This window comes from Zingiber officinale, chromosome 8B, assembly GCF_018446385.1.
Source record: "Zingiber officinale cultivar Zhangliang chromosome 8B, Zo_v1.1, whole genome shotgun sequence".
NCBI lineage: Eukaryota > Viridiplantae > Streptophyta > Magnoliopsida > Zingiberales > Zingiberaceae > Zingiber > Zingiber officinale.
In genome coordinates, this window is record NC_056001.1 from 46000199 (window position 1) to 46020924 (window position 20726).

Below are 20726 nucleotides of genomic sequence, written 5' to 3' on the forward strand. Positions count from 1 at the left end.
TCTGCTTTCCTTATTATTAACTGCAGTATAGAGTATTTGTTTTTGAATGCTTAAGTAAGATAGAAGATTTTGTTTCCCTTTTCTTTATTCATATATAAGTATGATTAGAAGGGTTAGAGAAGCTAGCAAGCCTTTTCCTCTGCATAATTAGATGTCAAGAAGAGGACGTCCCCGTACCATTCATACTGAGGACCGAGTTTAGGAGAACGAAGAGCCCAGAACCCCTGGGCCTATTCTCTCTGAAGTTGTGTCTCAACTTCAGAGACAAGTAGCGAGCAGCAGCAAGTGATTGCCAATCTAATGGCCAATCAGAAGCCAGCTCCTCCCACTCCCCCAACCATTAATGTGGAGACTCCAGGGGTGACTGAAGCCCTATCAGTTGCCCTGGAAGTCGCCACAACACCTAAAAGACAAGAAGCATACCTCATCCAGTGGCTGAAACTGAAACTAGAAAGCTGAGCCCTGGGGTGCCCAGACTTGGTTCAAGACACTTGGGAACAATGGAGCTTCTTGACTGGCCAGAAGTCGAGAAGGTTAAGTGTGTCTCTTTCTACCAATCTGGAGGTGCTTGTATGTGGTGGGAGCGAGTTAAGAGTAAGAGGGTAGTCAACCAGATGAGCTGGGTTGACTTCGAGATAGAGTTTTACAAAAAAAATCTTCCGTCAACGGATCACCAATAAATAGTATGAGGAGCTTATGGAATTCAGACAAGGTGACCTACCAGTAGAAGAAGCGGTTAAAAGATTTAACAGGCTAGCTCACCTTTTCCTAGAGTTAGTAAGTACAGTGAAAGAACGAGTCAGACTGATGCTCCTAATGCTGAGACCAGAAATAACACCTAATGTGAGTAGTGAAACTCACCGACCATAGATTGGTGAAGAGCTGGTCAGCAGGGCATTAGTGAGCACTATCTGAACAGCAATAAGGCACAACAAATGCAACACAAGCCAGTCAAGATAGAAGACAAGACAGTGAGGAAACAGAGACCCCAGTCAAGTAATCAGAACTGGAAGGACAAAGATAACAAGAAAGACCCAACCAGGAAGATGTTCGGGTAGTCTGTGAGTATCCAAAGGTATTTCCAGAAGGGCTACCTGGACTACCTCCCAACAGAGAAGTGGAGTTTGAGATTGAATTGGTTCCTGGTACCGGTCCAATTTCAAAAGCTCCGTATCACATGCCTCCAGCAGAGTTGAAAGAGTTACAAACACAACTACAGGAGTTACTTGACAAAGACTCCATTCGCCCTAGTCATTCACCTTGGGAAGCTCCTGTGTTGTTTGTTAAGAAGAAAGATGGATCTATGCGAATGTGCATAGATTATAGGGCTCTGAATCAAGTGACGATCAAGAACAAGTACCCCCTTCTCAGGATCGACGACTTATTTGATTAGTTAAAGGGGGCAACAGTGTTCTCAAAGATAGACCTGCGCTCTGGGCACCATCAGTTGAAAGTGAAGGAAAAGGATATACCCAGAACGGCTTTCAGGACCAGATACGGACACTACGAGTTCGTAGTCATGCCATTTGATGTGACTAATGCACCTGCAATTTTCATGGACCTGATGAACAGAGTGTTCAGAGAATACCTTGACAAATTTGTCATTGTGTTCATCGACGACATTCTAATCTATTCCAGAACCCCAGAGGAGCATGACACGCACTTGAGGATAGTACTGTAGACTCTTCAGCAAAAGCAGCTTTACGCTAAATTTTCAAAGTGCGAGTTCTGGTTAGATCAGGTGGCATTTCTAGGTCATGTAATTTCTAAAGAAGGCATCCAAGTGGATCCAGCCAAAATAGAAGCGGTCAACAACTGGAGCAGACCCAAGAACACCAGGGAGATCAGAAGCTTCCTTGGTTTAGCTGGGTACTACAGGAAATTTGTGGACTTTTCCAGGATAGCCTCTCCACTAACAGCCCTCACCAGAAAGAACAGGAAGTTTGAATGGTCAGATAAATGTGAGCAGAATTTCCAAGAGCTCAAGAAAAGACTGACCAGTGCTCCTATCCTGACAGTTCCAGAAAGTGACAGGAGTTTTGACATCTACAGTGATACTTCCAAAATGGGCTTAGGAGCTGTACTCATGCAGGAAGGAAAAGTGATAGCTTATGCTTCCAGACAACTCAAAGATTATGAAAAGAACTACCCCACTCATGATCTTGAGTTGGCAGCTGTGGTCTTTGCACTAAAACTCTGGCGACATTATTTGTATGGCGTTCAGTGCAGAATTTTCACAGACCATCAGAGTCTTAAGTACTTTTTCACTCAGAAGGACTTAAACATGAGACAGCGTAGGTGGCTAGAGTTGGTCAAAGATTATGACTGTGAAATCCTCTACCACTCAGGCAAAGCTAATAAAGTGGCAGATGCACTAAGCAGAAAATCCAGTGCATCCCTGATGTCTTTGTCATCATTAGCCCTACCACTGCAGAAGGACTTGTCAGATTTTGGAATGGAAATTATTTATGGGCAACTCCCTGCATTGACCTTAGAGTCAACCCTGCTTGAGGATATATAGAGAAAGCAAAGTGAAGATCCAGATATCCAAAAGATCAAGCAAGGGATACAAGAAGAAGGAAATTCGGAGTTTCGAGTATCAGACAGTGGAATTCTTTATCAGAGGAGCCGCCTTTGTGCCCCCAATGATGAAGAGCTGAGAAAGAAAATTTTAGAGGAAGCTCATAGTACACCCTACTCCATGCATCCTGGTTCTACCAAGATGTATCAAGACGTGAAACAGAGGTTTTGGTGGTCAGGACTCAAAAGAAACGTTGCTGAATATGTCAGTACCTGCCTGACATGCCAGAGAGTCAAAGCAGAACACCAGAGACCAGGAGGAACTCTTCAACCTCTTCCAATACCAGAGGAGGAACTTCTTTAAGAAAGTGGTTGTTGCTCCAATATCCAAGAAGACATAGTGTCTTGTCACAACCTGAAATCCAATTATCGAAATAAATATTTAATTAACTAAGTATTAAACTATTTACTGTGATAATATTTTAACAAGTTAATTTTTTTAAAACTTAGTCAGATTTTTTAAAGTATTTTAAATCCTTTTATTACTTGTCAAATACAGAGTATGTTATCTGTTAAAAAAACCCCCTAACAATTAATTTCTAACTTATTATAGTTTTAATGTGATCAAAGGGGGAGGATTAGGTACAAGTTTAGGGGGAGTTAGGATTTTTTTTTAGTTTGCTAACTCACTTGCTTTACAAAGTTATTCTTGCAATTTCATTAGTACTTATTGTAATTTGTTTATTTTTTTCCTAACTTGAACTTGAGTTGATGCACATTAAAAAGGAGGAGATTGTTTGACCTTGTGGTAGTTTTGATATAATCAATCAAGTTAAGTTAGGTCATGTTATGTTTTGATTCTTGTGTCTAAGTGTGCAGGAGTTTAGGAACACAAGAAGTCGAGCGGAAGACGCAGCTAGTGAGAATGATGGCACGGGAAGGGAGCCGACGGGCTCGATGCATCAGAGGGACGAGGTGCTGCGGAAGAGTACACCGATGGATGAGAAGGACGTGTGCGACGTTCGAGGGACGAGAAGTTGGAGCGGAAACTTGTTCGAGAAGAAGACCAAAAATTGGGTTCGGGTGAGCCCTATTTCGATTGGCTGAAATTATCTAGGCACCTCCGCGACCTTCAGGTGAAAGGCGCCTTCAAGGGCTGAAGGTGCCTTTAACTAACCATCGAAGTGGAAGACGCCTTCAACCAGAATTTTAGCCGTTGCCAAAGGATAAAGTTATATCCTTTGGCGCTTCGCTGGAGGCGACTTCCAGCCTGTTGGAGGCACCTTCCAGCTCCGGATAAACTTTCCCAGGGGCTATAAAAAGACCCCTAGACCTAGGAAATAGGCATCAACTCCTGTTTTCATTTCCTAGCAATTGTCTGAGCATTCAACGATTGTAAGAGGCTTCTCCGCCTACACGAAGATGATCTTTTAGAGCTTTTTCATTACCTTTGGATTAACAACCACTCAGGTTATAACCAAGTAAATAGTGTACCTTGGTGTTTTTGTTGTTATCTTAATTTATCATTATTGTTGTTGAATTAGGGTTGAAAGAACAGGAAAGGAGTTTTCCTTTTTGCAGGCAATCAACCTCCTCTTGTCGACCGCCAATGGTTCCAACAGCTTCAGAAAAATAACTACTACAAGTTTCTCTTTTGCGTGTTACTTTGAAAAGGCTCTAACAATATCGAAAGGCTGCTTCAAAGTTCACAGAATGAGAGACTGTATTTTGTTTCCTTTCTTGTTTGTCAGTAACTTTTATTTTTAGTTCTTGTACTCAACTCTTGTAACACTTTTTGTGAACTGATAGTGATTGCCCAATGAAAGTACTTGACAAATGAGGGCCTTGGAGTAGGAGTCGTCGAAGGCTTCGAATAAAGTAAAACTTAATTTGCTAGCATTATTTTTTTTATTCTTTCGCTGTGTATTTGTTTTTAATTCACTTGTAATTTTTATCAACGAATGCTATTCACCTTCCTCTAGCATTTTTCCGATCCTACAGATAATTGTTGGGATGCTATAAAAGAAGTCCCAAACTTGGATAATCATACTTGTTACAAGGTGCTTGACTGGCTTAATGCCAGAGCAAAGAAGGTAACTTTCTTGAAATTGACAATTGAAGAGCATTTGGAGTGGATAGATTTTAAAATGAGTGAATGAGTAGTTTTTGGGGGCATAAATTAGTAATTAATTTTAGAATTTTTATTTATATTATTAACTAGTAACGAATTATTAGCTCTTGAATTCTTTCTAGTTCTATAAGTTTTAGATTGTTTATTGAACACATCTTAATTTTGGTTATACATGGTATGTTTTTTCATGAATTCGAAGATGTTCTTTCATTTTAATTGCTTGTTTAATGTCAGGCATTTAAATGTCAAATATCAATATGTATGATGTAGATGAACAAATGGAAGAAGAAGAATTGCAAGAAGAGTTGCATGAAATCATTGAATATTTGTTGATGGAAATTTCTAAGACCCTCTATGTGCTATATCAGTATATAGCTAACATACAGGACGAATGTGTTCATCGTCCCTTAAATAGACAACCAATAAGTACAAGTGGATATGATTATATTCATAGAATATTAAAAGAGAATCCAATAAAGTTTCAAGAAATTTATAGAATGTATCCTGACGTATTTTTAAAATTATGCAAGATCATTAGAGAAAGAACCTCCTTACAAGATATAAGACACATCTGCATTGAAGAAATGCTTGCCATGTTTTTACTTGTTGTTGGTCATAATACTCGGTGTTGCTTGTTTCGTAAAACATTTGGACGATCACATTAAAATACTAGCCAAAACTTCAACAAGGTATTGAAAGCATTGAAGAGCATTGCAATAGATATGATGTTCAAACTTGGATTTGCAATGCCAGAAAAAATAAGAGAGAGTACAAGATTTTACCCTTACTTTAAAGTAAGTATGAAATTATTATTATTATTATTGTTGTTGTCGTTATTATTATTATTATTGGTGACGGTGGTGGTGGTTGTTATGTTATTGTTGTTGTAGGATTGTATTAGAGCTATTGATGACACTCACATTCTAGCTATGGTGTCTGGGCAAGCTAGTAACAATTATCGTAACCGTCATGGAGAAATTTCTCAAAATATTTTAGTTGTAACGACCCGCCTTCTACTAACTAAGCTGTAAGGCCGGACCGTCACATTATGCTGTGCTAAGCTATACCCATGACCATCGCTAAGTCTAGGTGCGGAAGCTGTACTAATTAAAATTTTGCTAAACTATTATCATTTCCTGCTTCTACATGTGTTAAGGGGTGTAATCTAAACTATTCCTGTCCTATATTACAACCCCCAATGGTCAAGGGACTTAAATAAAGGTTTCTTGCTGATATCAGGCCTCCCAATCGATCCACGGATCGATTGGATTGATCGATCCAGGTGGCCACTGTATGCGGAAGTCAGGTTGGATCAATCCAGTGATCGATCCAGCACGCTACTGTGCTCGGGCCAATATTCTGGATCGATCGGCTGATCGATCCAGACTGGCTAATCGATCCAGTGATCGATCTCAGAGCCTTCTGTTCGCGACAGAATTTGTTGGATCGATCGGCTGATCGATCCAGAAGCCTACTGTTCGCGGTACGAACTCCCCCAATCGATCGACTGATCGATTGAGAAGCCTCAAATCGATCGACCGATCGATTGGGGTTTCTGATTTCGTATAGAAGTCTGATTTCAGCACTGTTTCGTGCCAAAATCACTTATAACAATTCTAAACTAAATGAAATGCCTCCTAACATCAATTATCTAGCATTCTACACATGTCATGGTGCATAATCCACTAATTCATAACATTTAAGCAAACTGAACGGCAAAAACTAAAATAACAAAGTTCTAATAGTTAAACTTGCTAAAATCCCTAAGATCTTTGTTCCAAGTTCCATCCACACACATCTTCATCACTGCATTGACCTCCATCCTCCACTAGTTCATCTTCCCTTTACCTTTATCTGCAGTATAAGGAAAATAGTATCTGTAAGCTTGAGAGCTTAGTAAGAAACCATCTACCTCACAAAAACATGCATACGATGCTATTTATGCTTTGAAAACATGCTATTTGAAAAGAATATACTGAATATGCTAAACATGGCATGACATACAACACATGGAAATCGAAACTGATCATGGCAATAAATGCTAATCATAATCTATCATGTTGTATCAATTGAAACTAAACTGATACAAAAGCTGAGCTAAGCTAATACTAAACTGATACTAAAGCTGTATTGATTCACATAACCATTTTGTGATGTTTGAAAACTATATTCATAAGTAGATTAAAATAATAATCATGCTGTTGTTTGGGCCCGACAACCGTACTTGCTGTGCGCGCATCCCTAACTAAACCCAGGGTTGCAAATTCCGAATCTAGTAGGGTTACTAGGTTAGCTGAACCTAGGGACGACTATGGGAGCCCAACCCAATGGATGTCTAATCCAGTACAGTGCCTCTGAGAAAATAAAATACTGAACATAGCTAATTATTACTTGTCTTGCTCTTTCTAGGTTAGCTGAACCTAGAGCTAGGTTGTCTGAACCTAGAGGCGACTGTGGGAGCCCACCCAGTGGACATCTAGTCCTATAAGAGCTATAGCAAGACTAAATAAGCTGTGAAAATGCTTCTATTGCATTTATCTAAGCTAATAAAATGTCTAAGTTGCATTTTAACTGTGCTAACAATTTATTCGAACACCTGGTATACGCTAGTTCGCATCCTTTGTGCCAAAAGTCTACATATTACCAAACTGAGGCTTACAATTCATACGAAAGCTACTTATACTGCAGGTGAGGGGTTTCTTACCTCCTGTTCGGATTTTCTTACGATTCTAATCGCTAGATTTCCGGTGGAGACGATCCTTTCGACGATCTTCTCGCATCCACGCGTTCCTCTCGCGGAGGGGAGCGTCCTCGTGTCGAAGTCGTCGCCGGAAAGTGCCCTTGGGCGGAACCCTAGCCTTGCTTGTGGTTGGCGCCGAGAGAGGAAGAAAAGGGAGAGGGGTTGGCGGAATTAGGTTGAGGAGAAGAGAAGTCTCGTTAAAAATTATCTCCTCACTAATTAATTCCCTATTTATATCTAGTGGGTATTTCGACCCAACATAAACATAAATATAATTGATCCCTTTTCCTTTCAGCACGACCCTGTTGGGTTCACCTGGTTACCATGGTTCACCATAAGTCATAGGACCCAATAGGTCTCGGGTTCAATTCCCGCATAGGCTATTTTACGGTCCTATTTATTTTTGCTACTTCAGCTACTCTAAAAATTTCATAAAAATACTCTAAAATTCTAAAAAAATTATAGAATATTTCTAAAATAAGTTTGAGAATTTTCGGGCATTACATTAGTAGCTTGTAACTTTGATTTAGAATTTATATATGTACTCACTGCGTGGGAGGGGTTTGCTCATGATTCACTTGTGTTGACAGATGCTTTATCAAGAAATAATGGAGTTAAAGTGCCCGGAGGTATTTTTTTGTTCTATATGTTTCTTAACTATTTATATTTTTTTAATTTTAAAGAATATATATGTTACTCATTGGTTACTTGATACTACAAATATGGTTTTATAGGTAAATATTTTTTAGTGGATGACAGGTATCCAAATCGATGTCAATTCTTGGATCCTTTTGGAGGTATACGTTATCATCTTCAAGAATTCACTGGTCAAGGTCATCATCCTGAAAATGCAAAAGAGTTGTTTAATCTTCATCATGCTTCTTTGAGGAACGCCATTGAGAGGATATTTGGTATATTTAAATCACGATTCAAAATATTCAAAATAGCTCTGTCATTTCCATATACAACACAAGTAGCGCTTGTATTGACTTGTGTCGAATTTCTCAATTTTCTTCGCAAGGAGTGTCATTTTGATGAATTTTCAATTGAACTGGATAATGAAATCTCATCATCTTCATCATAACAAGTTTATGAAGATGACAACTTTGATCAATTATTTACTCAAGAACAACAACGAGCGAATGTTAACTCATGGAGAGTATAGCTAATCAAATATGGAGTGATGTTGATCATGTTATCAATAACGATTAGGTTTTTCTTCCATACAAGAATGAAAAAATATTAAATTTTCTCAATATTTTGATTATTGTTTATCTAATTTTGGTATATATATATATATATTTATTGAATTGACTTGAAGAATTGAAATTTAATTTTAATAAATTGAATAATGATTCATTATCATTTTTCTTAAATTAAAGTGAAGCTAAGTTAGAATTCATTTTTACAAATAAGTAAAAAAAAAGTTGAAGATGTTACTCATGTTCAATTACTCGTTCAAAGAAATCAATAAAAAAAATAACACAATTATACAAGTTATAAAATTCACGGAACTCTATAAAAAAATATTACAAATGCTTACAAAAAGTTCGCAAGAATCTATGAAATCCTATTTATAAATCTGTAAAATTTTATTTAAAATTAATAAAAATCTATCAACTTAAGTCCATCAGTTTAAAAAAAGTCATTAAAAGTTACTATAAATCTAGAATGAATACATACTTGTAAGTCACTAGTGGTTTTTTTTTAAAAAAAAATTTCGATCCGCCGTGACTTCCCTTTCGGGCCGTCGATAGCGGCAGCATCACGCCGTTAAAAGGAATTCACAAGTCAAAAAGCGAATCTCTTTCTTTCTCCTTTGCTCTCGATCGCAACGCATCTCCCCCTTCTCCACCTCCCCACTTCCCTCCTCGCCTGCTCGCCGTGGCTTCGGCCACTGAAATTCAAGCTTAGATCTCGAAGAAGCTTCGATGGAGCTGGAGAAGCCGAGCTCAGAAGTGGAGGAGAATGCCTGCGGAGAAGCGGCGTCGGAGCCTCCTCCCTCCACCTCCTCCTCCGCGGTGGAGGAGGGGATTCCGACTGTGGATCGAGGACACTGGGGAGTGGAGAAGGGTGGGCCGCCGCTACTCGATCCTTCCTCTGCGAGTACTGACGGTCGGTTGTGCTCGCAGGACCTGGCGGGGGCCGCGGCCTCATCGGAAGAAAATCCCCGCTCAGCGCCTATCGTGACAGTCCCTGTGGTCTCCGTTCCTTGCATCTTGGCCCCGGTCTCTTTGGCCGAGTCTCATGAGTCCCAGGGGTTCGTGGTTGGTGATCCTGATCTTTCTTCCTTCTTTTTGTACAGTTTGTATTGCTCAACTCGCTAGGGCTTATAGTTACCTTGTTACCTGATTGTTGATGAGGATTTCCTTGTTTCATTGATCGCATCTCTCTGTGAGTGATACTTCTGTTAGTTGAGCTGTGATATTGGCGCTTATTGTTTTTTTAGCTATTAATTAGGTCAAAGATCTGACCTTTGTTAATGTAGAATGCCTGATTTTTAACCTTAATCATTGTGGGATTTAATTTGTTTTATTCATTCATCTTGGGGGAACTGGTCAATCTGTAGTTTGGAACACCACAAAATTTAAATTAGAATCCTAGTAAAGGATGATTGATTGCTTAATCTATGTGAAGGGAAAACATTCCCAATTAGTACTACCTAGTCTTTATATATTTTATTAATAAAGGTGAGATATTACAATTACACCCCATAAAGTCTACATATTTACATGAGTGGCTCATAATAACATAATTTTAAATCTTACATTGTACCATCTGGCTAATCAAAATGTATCGTTCCGATAAATTACCGAAATTCAATACATCTTGGCACAACTAATTTATCAAGTGTTGTTGTCTCAATTATGTTGATAAGTATCATGTCATACTAATGTTTGACACTCGTTGACATACTATAACATGTGTTAATATGAATTAAAATAATGTTTGCTATATTTTTAGCTTTTGTCCATGCAATACAATGTCAAAAATATAAAATTGCATATAACCGATAGCATTCCTTATGACAATTAGGTATATAGTTGTGTTCTTTTCTTATTATTCCTTTTCATCTTGTTTTACCTTCCTCATTCAATTCTCCATTGATACCATACATCAAAATATCGATATGATACTAAAAAATATCATTCTAATTGAATGTTTATTTCATCAGGTTTTACCTTTATCCAAAAAAATATCATTCTAATCGATGGTCGAAACTTCGACATGTCTTGAGATTTTGAACCTTTTTTAATTCTCCCCTCAAACTAGTTTAAATGTATTAGAGGGCCTAAACTTATTACAAATATATTTAACTTTAAGCCCCATTAGCAATTTGTTCAGCAAATTTACCAATTGATTGTTATAACTAACAAAAGAAATAATAATCTAACTAGATTACTCTTTCTCTCTAATAAAGACAATCAAGCCCTTGGGGCTATGGTGCACGGAATGACGCCAAGTTGTTACCCAGGCACCGCGGTTCAATCCCCATCTACGTCAATCCCCATCTACGGCGCATTTGCAGGGATTTTTCCTCCAAATGGGGCGCACAATTATGAGATGCTGGGCTTCTGGCCGCCCGTCACGAGTGCTTCCCGATTTACTTTGGCGGCGGATGGGAAACTTCCGTGGGGCTTGGCCGGTCGCCCCAGGTTTGGTGTTACCTGGTTTAATATTTTTTTTTTCTAATAAAGACAATCAATCTCAATATAATGTCTTAGATTTGAGGCGATATGCATTGTACTTTGTTTGTCACATTAACTTCATGGGCTGTGCTATGGTTTATCCTATTTTCGTCATCAAATGCTTAACCTAAATAAGTTCACATGTTGCTAATACTATGACTTTATATTTGCTTTTGCATTGGACTTTACCACCACGGGTTACTTTTTTTCTTTCTTAAGAAATGAGATTACCTCCTAAGAGAACACAATAACCAAATTAAATTAAATTGTTTATTTGTAGAGGAGGCTGCCCAATTGGTAGAGATAACCGAATGATGAAATTCAGCATAGTACTAATGATAGTCTTTCTAGAGGCATTTTTGGAGGCATGAATAGCCAAGAAAGGTGCTTTGTGGTGATAACTTATCACAATCAAGCCACTTGAGATGAGCAAAGCAAGTGCACTTAAAGACCTAGGTGTAACAGAAATATTGAAAGGAGAATAATAAAGGAACTCAATCTCAAATAATGGATGACATGTAATTAATCAGATAGCATGTAGTGAGAATAACATTACTCTATAATGAAAGGGGCACATACATATTCAAGGGCAAGGTTGAAGTGGTTTTTTCGTTCAGCCACACTATTTTGTTGAGATGTACAAGGACATGAAGATGAATGGAAAATGCTAGGGTGTAATAAGAAAGGCTAGGAGGAATGAGCGAAATACTCTTTTAGTACTGGCATTGCATAGAATCTTGACAGAGATGTCAAATTCATTTTTGGTTTCAACATAAAAAGATGAAAAGAAATTAAATAGTTCAATATGGTATTTCATGAAAAATACTATATCTTTCTTGAATAATTATCAGAAAGCTAGAAAGGATTTAAAATATAAAGTTGAGTTTCAGTACTCGAGCTTTAAACATCTTAATGAACCAACATAAAAGGTCCAGGGGCACATTTATTGATGCTCCTAAGGGGACCTAACATGTATTGCCTGATAAGATTCACACTCAGGAGATTAAAAATTAGAAAGACAAGGTACCATCTACATCACTTGTTGAAGGGAAGGATGACCAAGATGACTGTGTAGCTAGAGATAATAAAGTGTAGCCAAAAGAGCCAACAACAATAAAGACACCTTGAACTAGTAAAGTCCATATGAGATATCTTTGATGCACTCACCTTGCCCACTCTTGAAGTTTGGGTAGTAAAATATAATAGAAACATTTGAGGATCTAATAAGTTGACTAATTAACAATAATTTTAATGGGTATATAGGAACATAGAAGACAAAAGACAAATGAAGCAAGGGCTAAGTGGAACATCTCTAATGCCCTTAACCAGCGAGTGTGACCCACAGGCTATCATGACATTAGTAAGAGGCCGAGTGTGATGCTAGAGGAGGAGGAAAAAGGGGGGGGGGGATAGCACAATAAAAATAATTTTCAGTTATAAGCACAACAAAAATAATGATGCATTAAAACAGTAAAGAAATAACTCGGAGATTTATGTGCTTCAGAACCTCCTATCCCTACTCCATGGCACCATGACATATAGACTTGTAAGTTGAGTAAGCTCTTGTAGTACTACTACTTTTCGCTTCTCGTTGACCTTCCTGAGCAAGCGAAACCTTTTTACAAAACATAGGAGATGAAATATGATAAAAAGATTTGCAAATTATGGAGCTTGAAGGTAAATGAAGGATCGAAAGCGCTAGAAGGGGGGGCGGGTGAATAGCGCTCGTTGCTATTTAGCGATTTAAAACTAAGAGTAGAAACGCAGCGGAAAGTAAATGCAAACGACGCAAGTGGTTTACTTCGTTCGGAGCCTATCTCGACTCCTACTCGAAGGCCCGCGGTCCTTGACCGCTTTCGGTGGGCAACAACTATATAACGCAAATCTTTACAAGTGAATAAGTACAAGTATTAAATTTTAAAAGATTATACCGACAAATACAAAGATGAATGAAGTGGTTGTCGATTGTCGGAGTAGCAGAGTCTAGTTGAAGCTTTCGGAGCAGCGTACAAGATCACACGTTCTTCTGATCGAATTCGATGTTTTGAGTTGCACCTCGAGGCCTCCTTTTATAGCTCTGCAAAGTCTTATCCAGATCCCCAAGTCTCGGGATCAGGTTTGACCCGACGCGGATCGGTCGACCGATCAGGCGATCTTCTCCCATCCGATCCGCCCGATCCTCTCGCTCCGCTGGTCAAACTCTATCCGAGGTTCGGTCGACCGATCACCATGTTCGGTCGACCGATCAGCTCTCCTGACTCTGTCAACCTGGCCTGATCTAGTCGACGCCCAACCCTGGTTCGGTCGACCAATCCCTTGATCGAGCCTGGTCCAACCTCTGGAGATCTGATCTGCTGGCTTGTGGGTTCGGTCGACCGATCCCAAGGTTCGGTCGACCGATCCCGGTCACTTCTAACCCTGCACAAAAAGGTTAGTCTCCTGCAAAACAGAGTTAGAGCAAAATGGATAATATATAAACAAATGAATTGACAGCCTTCGGACTGTCCGGGTCTGACTTCGGGTTTTCGACCGGAAACCCTAGGTCGACCCGACGCCTACTGTTCCCTCTACGGGGAACGCGTCCTCACCTACTCCACTCAGGAGATTTACCTGATGCCAGTCCGGTCCTCCAGACCGACTGGACTTTCCGCCTAGGGTTACCGCCCCCTAGGGTTTTTCTCCACCTAGGGTTACCACCCCCTAGGACCTAAGGTTGCCGCCCCTTAGGGTTTTCCTCCACCTCCACCTAGGGTTACCACCCCCTAGGACCTAAGGTTGTCGCCCCTTAGGGTTTTCCTCCACCTAGGGTTACCACCCCCTAGGGTTTTCATCTGCCTAGCCGCAGCTAGGACTTTTGCCTAAGTATCACTTAGGACTTTCCTGCAAGCTCCATGAACCTTGTTAGATAACACCACAGCTTAACTTTGAACCATTTCCCATAATCAAAACTCAGGTTCGATCATCTGGTGCTCACTGCACCAACAGTAAAGACCTTAAGCTCAAGAAACAAAAGAAAATAAAAAAAATTGAAACAATTAGGAGCACTAGGAGGTTGAAACAATTTGACTCACTTCATTACACCTATAATGTAAGTGCCAAATAACCTGTTTTTGCACCCTTGACGCATAGCATTGAGTAACACAATATGAACTTAATTTGAACCTTTGCCAAACACAATAAAATCATATAGTTGGGTTCAACCATTTGGGGTATGATTGCAGCAACTACTAGTAGGACACGTGGGAAATATGAGAATAGAGAAAAAAGATGCATTACCAAAAATGTGTTAAAAATTATTGAGTTTAGGGTCTAGAAGCGTGATTGTGACCTGGAGGTATGTGAGAGGCATGTAGTAGAGGTACCTCTATGGGTGAATGATATAAGAAGCATTAGCAGTTGCTTGGAGCTAAAGAAGCCAAGAGTACTCCTCTATAGGAACTATAATAGTGGAGATGGATGAGAGGTATCAGAATAAGCTGTATGAGTAGTGAAATCCATGAAGTAATTAACATGTATCTTTGATGTGCTTGAACCTTCCACAATAAGTGTATTTTGAGATGTTTTGTCCTCTCCGATCAACTTGTTGGCCTCCATGACCACTTTGTGATCCTTTAGGTGATGAATTAGCTGCAGAGGCAAAATAATCTACCACAGAATTAGAGGAGCGCGAAGCAGAGTCTGAGGCATGCAACATCCACATGTACACATTGAATAAAGGAGGATCCGCCGAGCATTTAGATCACTTATTCAAACTTAGGTTAGATAGCATGAAGAAACATGATGACTAGCTTGTGAATGTGATCCTATATCTCTTGGATATCAAGAGAGATTGAAAGGATATCTTTAAATTTAATCGTGATAGTTTGGAAGCAATCTCCATGAGTGGTCATTTATGTGCCACTCTAGTGTAAAAAAAATAGGTTGCCAATTACACCATGGGTCTATAGATGCCACTCATGTAGATAACCTTTTTTTTGGTCTTGTAGCAAAAGAGATAGCAATAGAAGATGCTTATAAGACTACAATAAATTGATTGTGTAATAGAAAAGCAAGAAATTGTGCATCCATGCCCTCACATGTGGACGATTAGACCCCACGACGGACTATTAAACTGAGTGATCTCCACAACTCAAATAGTTAGGTGTTCTAGTTGATCCCGATCCATAAACTATACGCGAATGGTGACAAAGTAGAAGACAATTCTTTCTTTTGAATTTCTCAGCTGTGATGGTCATAGGTCCTAAAATAGCTAGAATATCCTCCACAAAAGGCATCAAGGAGGTTGAGGAAGAGTTTGACATTTAAGAGTGCAACCAACACAACAAAATAGATTCATGACCATAGTTCTTTTTGTAGGATTGTTGATGGTTTGGCTTTAACCCAACTAGAGGTGGACAGATGTATAGCCGGTTCACCTAATTTGATTTTTCTTTTTTACACAAACACAACGAAGTAATTGAATACGTGAGTGCTTATGTGTTGTTCGTGTTAAGAGTATGCAATGGAAATATATAAAAGAATTAACAATCAAAGCTAATAAAGTTTGTTTAATGTGGCTTAGAAACCCCGTTCCTAATCCATAACCTATGATTCATCTTATGAGTCACCACATAATGAACCCATTAACAAGAGGTAATGGGGTAAACCTCTTTCAATCCCATGTTAGCTTGGATGTTGTATAATTAATTCATTCTTTGCAACTAGAATGAAAGGCAAAGCTAAAATAAAAGAGAATACTAAGGTGCTTGAGTTGAGCCTTCCACCTTATCTATGCCTTTGGAAAAAAAAATGTAGATCCGCTACATTAACGACCCCCTTAGTGCCGTCCCCATGGATATGGAGGGAGGTATATACAGGTACACAGACGTCAGACGCATGGTAGGGTAAGAATCGACTCCTGACCATTACGCCAGAGATGCCATGCACCCATCGTCTGCGCTACGCCCTGGGGGCTTATCTATGCCTTTAGAAGATTTTAGCATAGATGACACAAGATCAGTGGAGCTTTTAGGATGTCTTCATGCATTCCATGCACAACTTAAAACTCTCCAAAAAGCTTTTATAAGTGGGACATATTTTGTCTGCTTCTAATTGACCAAAGGTACTTACTTCACCACTATGGTGGAGGAGGAATGAGATATCCATGGTGTAACATATAGAGAGGTTGTGCCGTGTCTGGAGAAGACACATATGGTTTCGTCGAAGGCAGAAGGGCGAGATGATATGAAGTTTGTGAGAGTTTACCATGTCTGAAGAGACCGCATCATGTTTGGAGAAGAAATGGATGGGTGAGTGACAATTAGAAGAAGTCACATCTAGCATAATAGTTTGGAGGTGAGGCGTGCTGGATTCACCTCAGGTGAAGAGAGAAGAGCCGACGCGGATGATTGGCCTAGTTGGGCTATGACTCTGATACATTATATATATATGTTATTAATAAAGGTGAGATGTTACATGTTACAAATGTATCCTATAATTTCCATATTCACATGGTTGGCCCACAACAATCTAATATGCTCCACATCTTAAGTTTGAACCCTTTTAGTATTGTATAAAAGTAGATAGTTTGCAAAGCCTTAACTTTAATATATTTGGAAATATAACATTTTGTTGACTATTTGATCAAAGTACTCATCTCATTACAATTCACAAAAGGATTTCTAGGAGCTTTCACTAGTACTCTTAGAGAAGAGGAGCTTTGGCGTAACAGTGTAAGTAAAGTTGTTATCGTGTGACCTTGTGGTCACGGATTCGAGTCGAATAAATAATTTCTTGCAATGCAAGGTAAAGCTGTGTACAATCCAATGTGGTTCAACCCTTCTCTAAGACCTTGCATTCAAGAGCTTTATGCACCAGGTTGCCCCTTTTTACCACTAGTACCCTCAGACCATGTTATTTGCGGATCAGTAAGATATGAATAATGGCAAATTTTGTTTATCATGCGAAAACTTTCCGCAAGCTTCATTTAGGATATTCCTTGTGTTGGTCTTCTTTTAATTTCGAATTTTATTGAATTATTAATAGGTCAGAAATAATACTGTGATTTCAGATTATTTTGGGAAATAATACTAGAGATGTCATTGTGTACTTTAATCTCTATATTGATACCGATATGTCTTTTCTTTTGTGTCCATTGTTCAACTACAGCGGCAGCTTGCAATGGCCCATCAAAATGTTTTGGCTACTGTCACAGTGCAAAAACAGATGGAACTACAAGGACCATGGCCATCTGCATTGAACTCATCTACAACTATGCTATCTACTTTTGTCAACCCCATGCCATTACAACAAGTGCCCCCACCAACACCCAAGGTAAAAATTTGTTAAGCCTCAACTCATTTTCTTCTCTGATTTGCACTAAAATGGATCTTCTGTGTTGTGAAGAATTGTTATGGAGATGCTTATAACTGGAGAAAATATGGGCAGAAGCAAGTGAAGAGTAGTGAGAATGCAAGAAGCTATTATCGATGCACAGATTCCAATTGCTCAGTTAAGAAGAAGGTTGTACATTGCCCGGATGGTGCTATTATTGAAGTAATATATAGAGGTAAACACAACCACGACCCACCTCAAAAGCATAGGTACATAAGAGATAGAGGACTTCAATCTGGTGAAATCCCTTTTGAAAGTCAAAATTTTGAAAAACCAAACACTGAACCTGGCAAACCAGATCCTCCTTCTATGACTGAACAGAATCTTAGCACTGAAACTTCTAAACAACAGCTGTACTGCTCTAGTGATTGTGAATTTGATGCTGGGACTAAGAGTGAAGAAGATATTTATGATGAATCAGATCCAAAGCGAAGGCAAGCATTTCATCAATATTTGTGTAGTTCTCTTGTGTTGGTTACTTGGTTTTGATTTTTCTTTTGCTTGTTCTGCAGGCTTAGTGAAAATTCTAACTGTTCATCCACACCAATTCAAAAAACAATTCGTGAATACGTCGTACAGACAGAGATTGATGCAAGACATTTGAATGATGGATATAGGTGGCGCAAATATGGACAAAAGTTTGTAAAGGGAAATAGTAATCCAAGGTACAAGTATACAACACTTTACAAGGCCTGTTTTGATATGTTAAATTCCAGCAAAAAAAAACAGTTATTTGATCTTTCAAAAATATTTTTTTTTTGCCACCCAACATTTTTGTATCATTCATGGAGTTTTTTTTTTTTCTCCTCGACTTGTTCCAATGTATGCTTTCATTAATCGTTACACTTTTTTTTTTAGCATGCCTAATTAGTGTGTATCATATAATGAGAACTATGAGACTGGTGTTTCAAAGGGAGATACTGGTGAACTGGGCTTTATATTGTTAAGACTTAGAGACAACAATTGCCAGCCTATTCTTGATCTTGATGCCAATCACAACTATTACATTCCTAATATTGTATTCATTTATAGTTGTGTAAATACTATTTTTATACAAGATGAAATTTATATAATGATATCAGCTTTTCCCTCTAAGGTGGTGGATTCCAATTCTCTCGTTCTCATTTGGTACTATTCTAGGGGTTGACTTATTTTGCTAAATCTGCTACTTTGTTGATGATTCTACGGACTTTGATCCTTTGTCTATAAATATAGCCTCTCTCAGTGCACTCATACTATGCTTGCTCCCCATGCCACTCGTCTACTCCTCTGGCAATTGCTCCAGGTGCTACTCAGCTTCTCCCATGCCTGCTCTATGCCTCTCCTACACTATTTATGTCTTCTAATTGATCCTACTGTAGTTGCTTGGAATCTCGCAGTTGCTGCTTCCTCACTGATAGAATCTGTCAGCTACCATGAAGGCAATTCGATTCTGTGCACAGCTATTTCCTCTTCTTTTCACTTTTAAAGCCTACAATTTCAACAATAGGAGGCCACCAATAGCCTCATTAGCTTTGAAGCCACTTTGGCCAGATTGTTGGCGCCCCTGTCCACCCTGACAGCTTCCTCTCTAATCTTGAGGATTGTTGCCTCTGGTTGCCATCACCTTCTACGTTCCTCGCGATTGATTAGATCCTAAATTTTTTTGCTTTCCTGATCCATGTCTTGTTCGCCATATAGATCCACTTATCTTCTAAACTTCTTCATCTGCTCTACTGTCTTTTGCTGAACTTCTTCAGATGTCTAATCATTTTGTCTCCAGTGCGAATATTCATGATTCAGGTGGATGATGACAAAGTCAACATGTCTTCAATGATTAAAATATACATTTGATTGGCCCAGTTACACTTCAATCCAAGCTTCTATAATTATTTAATGGGGTCCTCCCCATGCAGAATTAGAGAGGTTAAGAAATTCAGACAAAATGAAGGGAGAACTTATACAGAAATATAGGGCCACCTCATCAAGATTATTAAAACAATTTGGTTTTATCATGCATCCATCCCTCAAAATTTATTGCTTAATATTTATTTCTATCATTACATGTTCCTTGTACATTTCGCCATTACATAAAAATGTATAGATCATCCATAGGTCAAGGTGAGCTGTCTGATCTGGCTATAGCTGGTAATCCAAATTTTTTAATTTTGTTGGCCCTGTCACAGATATTTTGTCATTCGAAGTATCTGCAGATCATCCTTGGGGCTATGTGTGCTCTCTTATCCGCTTAAGTCGGTAATTAGAATTTTTTGCAATGTCTAATGATCCATCTTGACAGATAGTTGAGGTACCTTCAACATATTTTTGTCAACCACAGCTATTACATTTCAAATATGTTATCAATTACAGCTGTGAAATACTAATCTACACAATGACACCATATCAGTGAATAATTCCCATCATCTAATTGTTTTACATATGTAATGATTTACTGGGTTCTGATGGTTTCTCTGAACATGTTTTGGCCAATAAACAATAGGAATTTAATATAGATGATAGAAGAGTAATCTTTCTTAGTTAGTAGCAATGACTATTGTAGTACCTCAATGAAACCTCCATGCATGCTAATATGCATCTTGGTTCCGTATTACATCACTTGGACTAGGGCCCTTAGTTATAGATAATCTGATTAAAAATCTATGATTTAGTTTATCAGGTCTTTATTGACAGAACCTAGGGTTCCACACTATTCCTGCATTGTAACTTGGAAAATGACAACAGGTTGAATCTGCATTACTCTATTACTAGTAAATTGTGTTCAGGCATGTTATATGTTTGATCAGTTCTATTCAATAGATTTAAATCTAAGTTTAAAATTCGAACTTGATCAAGCATTTTGATGGGCCTTCCTTGTCAGCTAATATATATTGAGATGGGTAACCTTTACAATGTTTCTTTATCAGAGCACGTAGGGTGTATTCATGCAATATCATAAGTTAGGTTCCAACAGTGTCAAAGGTCAAATGATGTAAATAGAATTTTAAATTGTTGAGGACAACAGTATGTTTGGCAACATCTCCATTGATAACTTGTACTTGCCACATTAAGTTATGTGGATAAGTCGTCTTTACTCAGTACAATGTTGTCAATAGTTCAGTGAAATTGAATTATGAGTTGGCATCATATTTATGCAACTAAGCATTGGGAACAGAGGCAGTTGAGATGATGCATAGATTTACTCAGCTTGGGACAGTGCCTTTGTCCAAGCATCCTGTATCTAGCTGCTAGGATATTCTCTGTGGACCTCAGAAATCTTGAGTGAGGATGACTGTGA

At 38.7% G+C, this 20726-nt stretch overlaps 1 protein-coding gene across 1 annotated transcript in view; it reads left to right on the forward strand.

Moving 5' to 3' along the window:
- Positions 1 to 9195: 9195 nt before the first annotated feature.
- LOC122014657 (probable WRKY transcription factor 33) overlaps positions 9196 to 20726 on the forward strand; it is a 29279-nt gene continuing 17748 nt past the window's right edge. Inside the window, exons 1-4 of the mRNA XM_042570999.1 lie at positions 9196 to 9658; positions 17228 to 17392; positions 17465 to 17886; positions 17965 to 18117. Of these exons, the coding sequence (XP_042426933.1) occupies positions 9323 to 9658; positions 17228 to 17392; positions 17465 to 17886; positions 17965 to 18117 (1076 nt within the window). The 5' untranslated portion in view covers positions 9196 to 9322. The remainder of the gene's footprint in view (positions 9659 to 17227; positions 17393 to 17464; positions 17887 to 17964; positions 18118 to 20726) is intronic.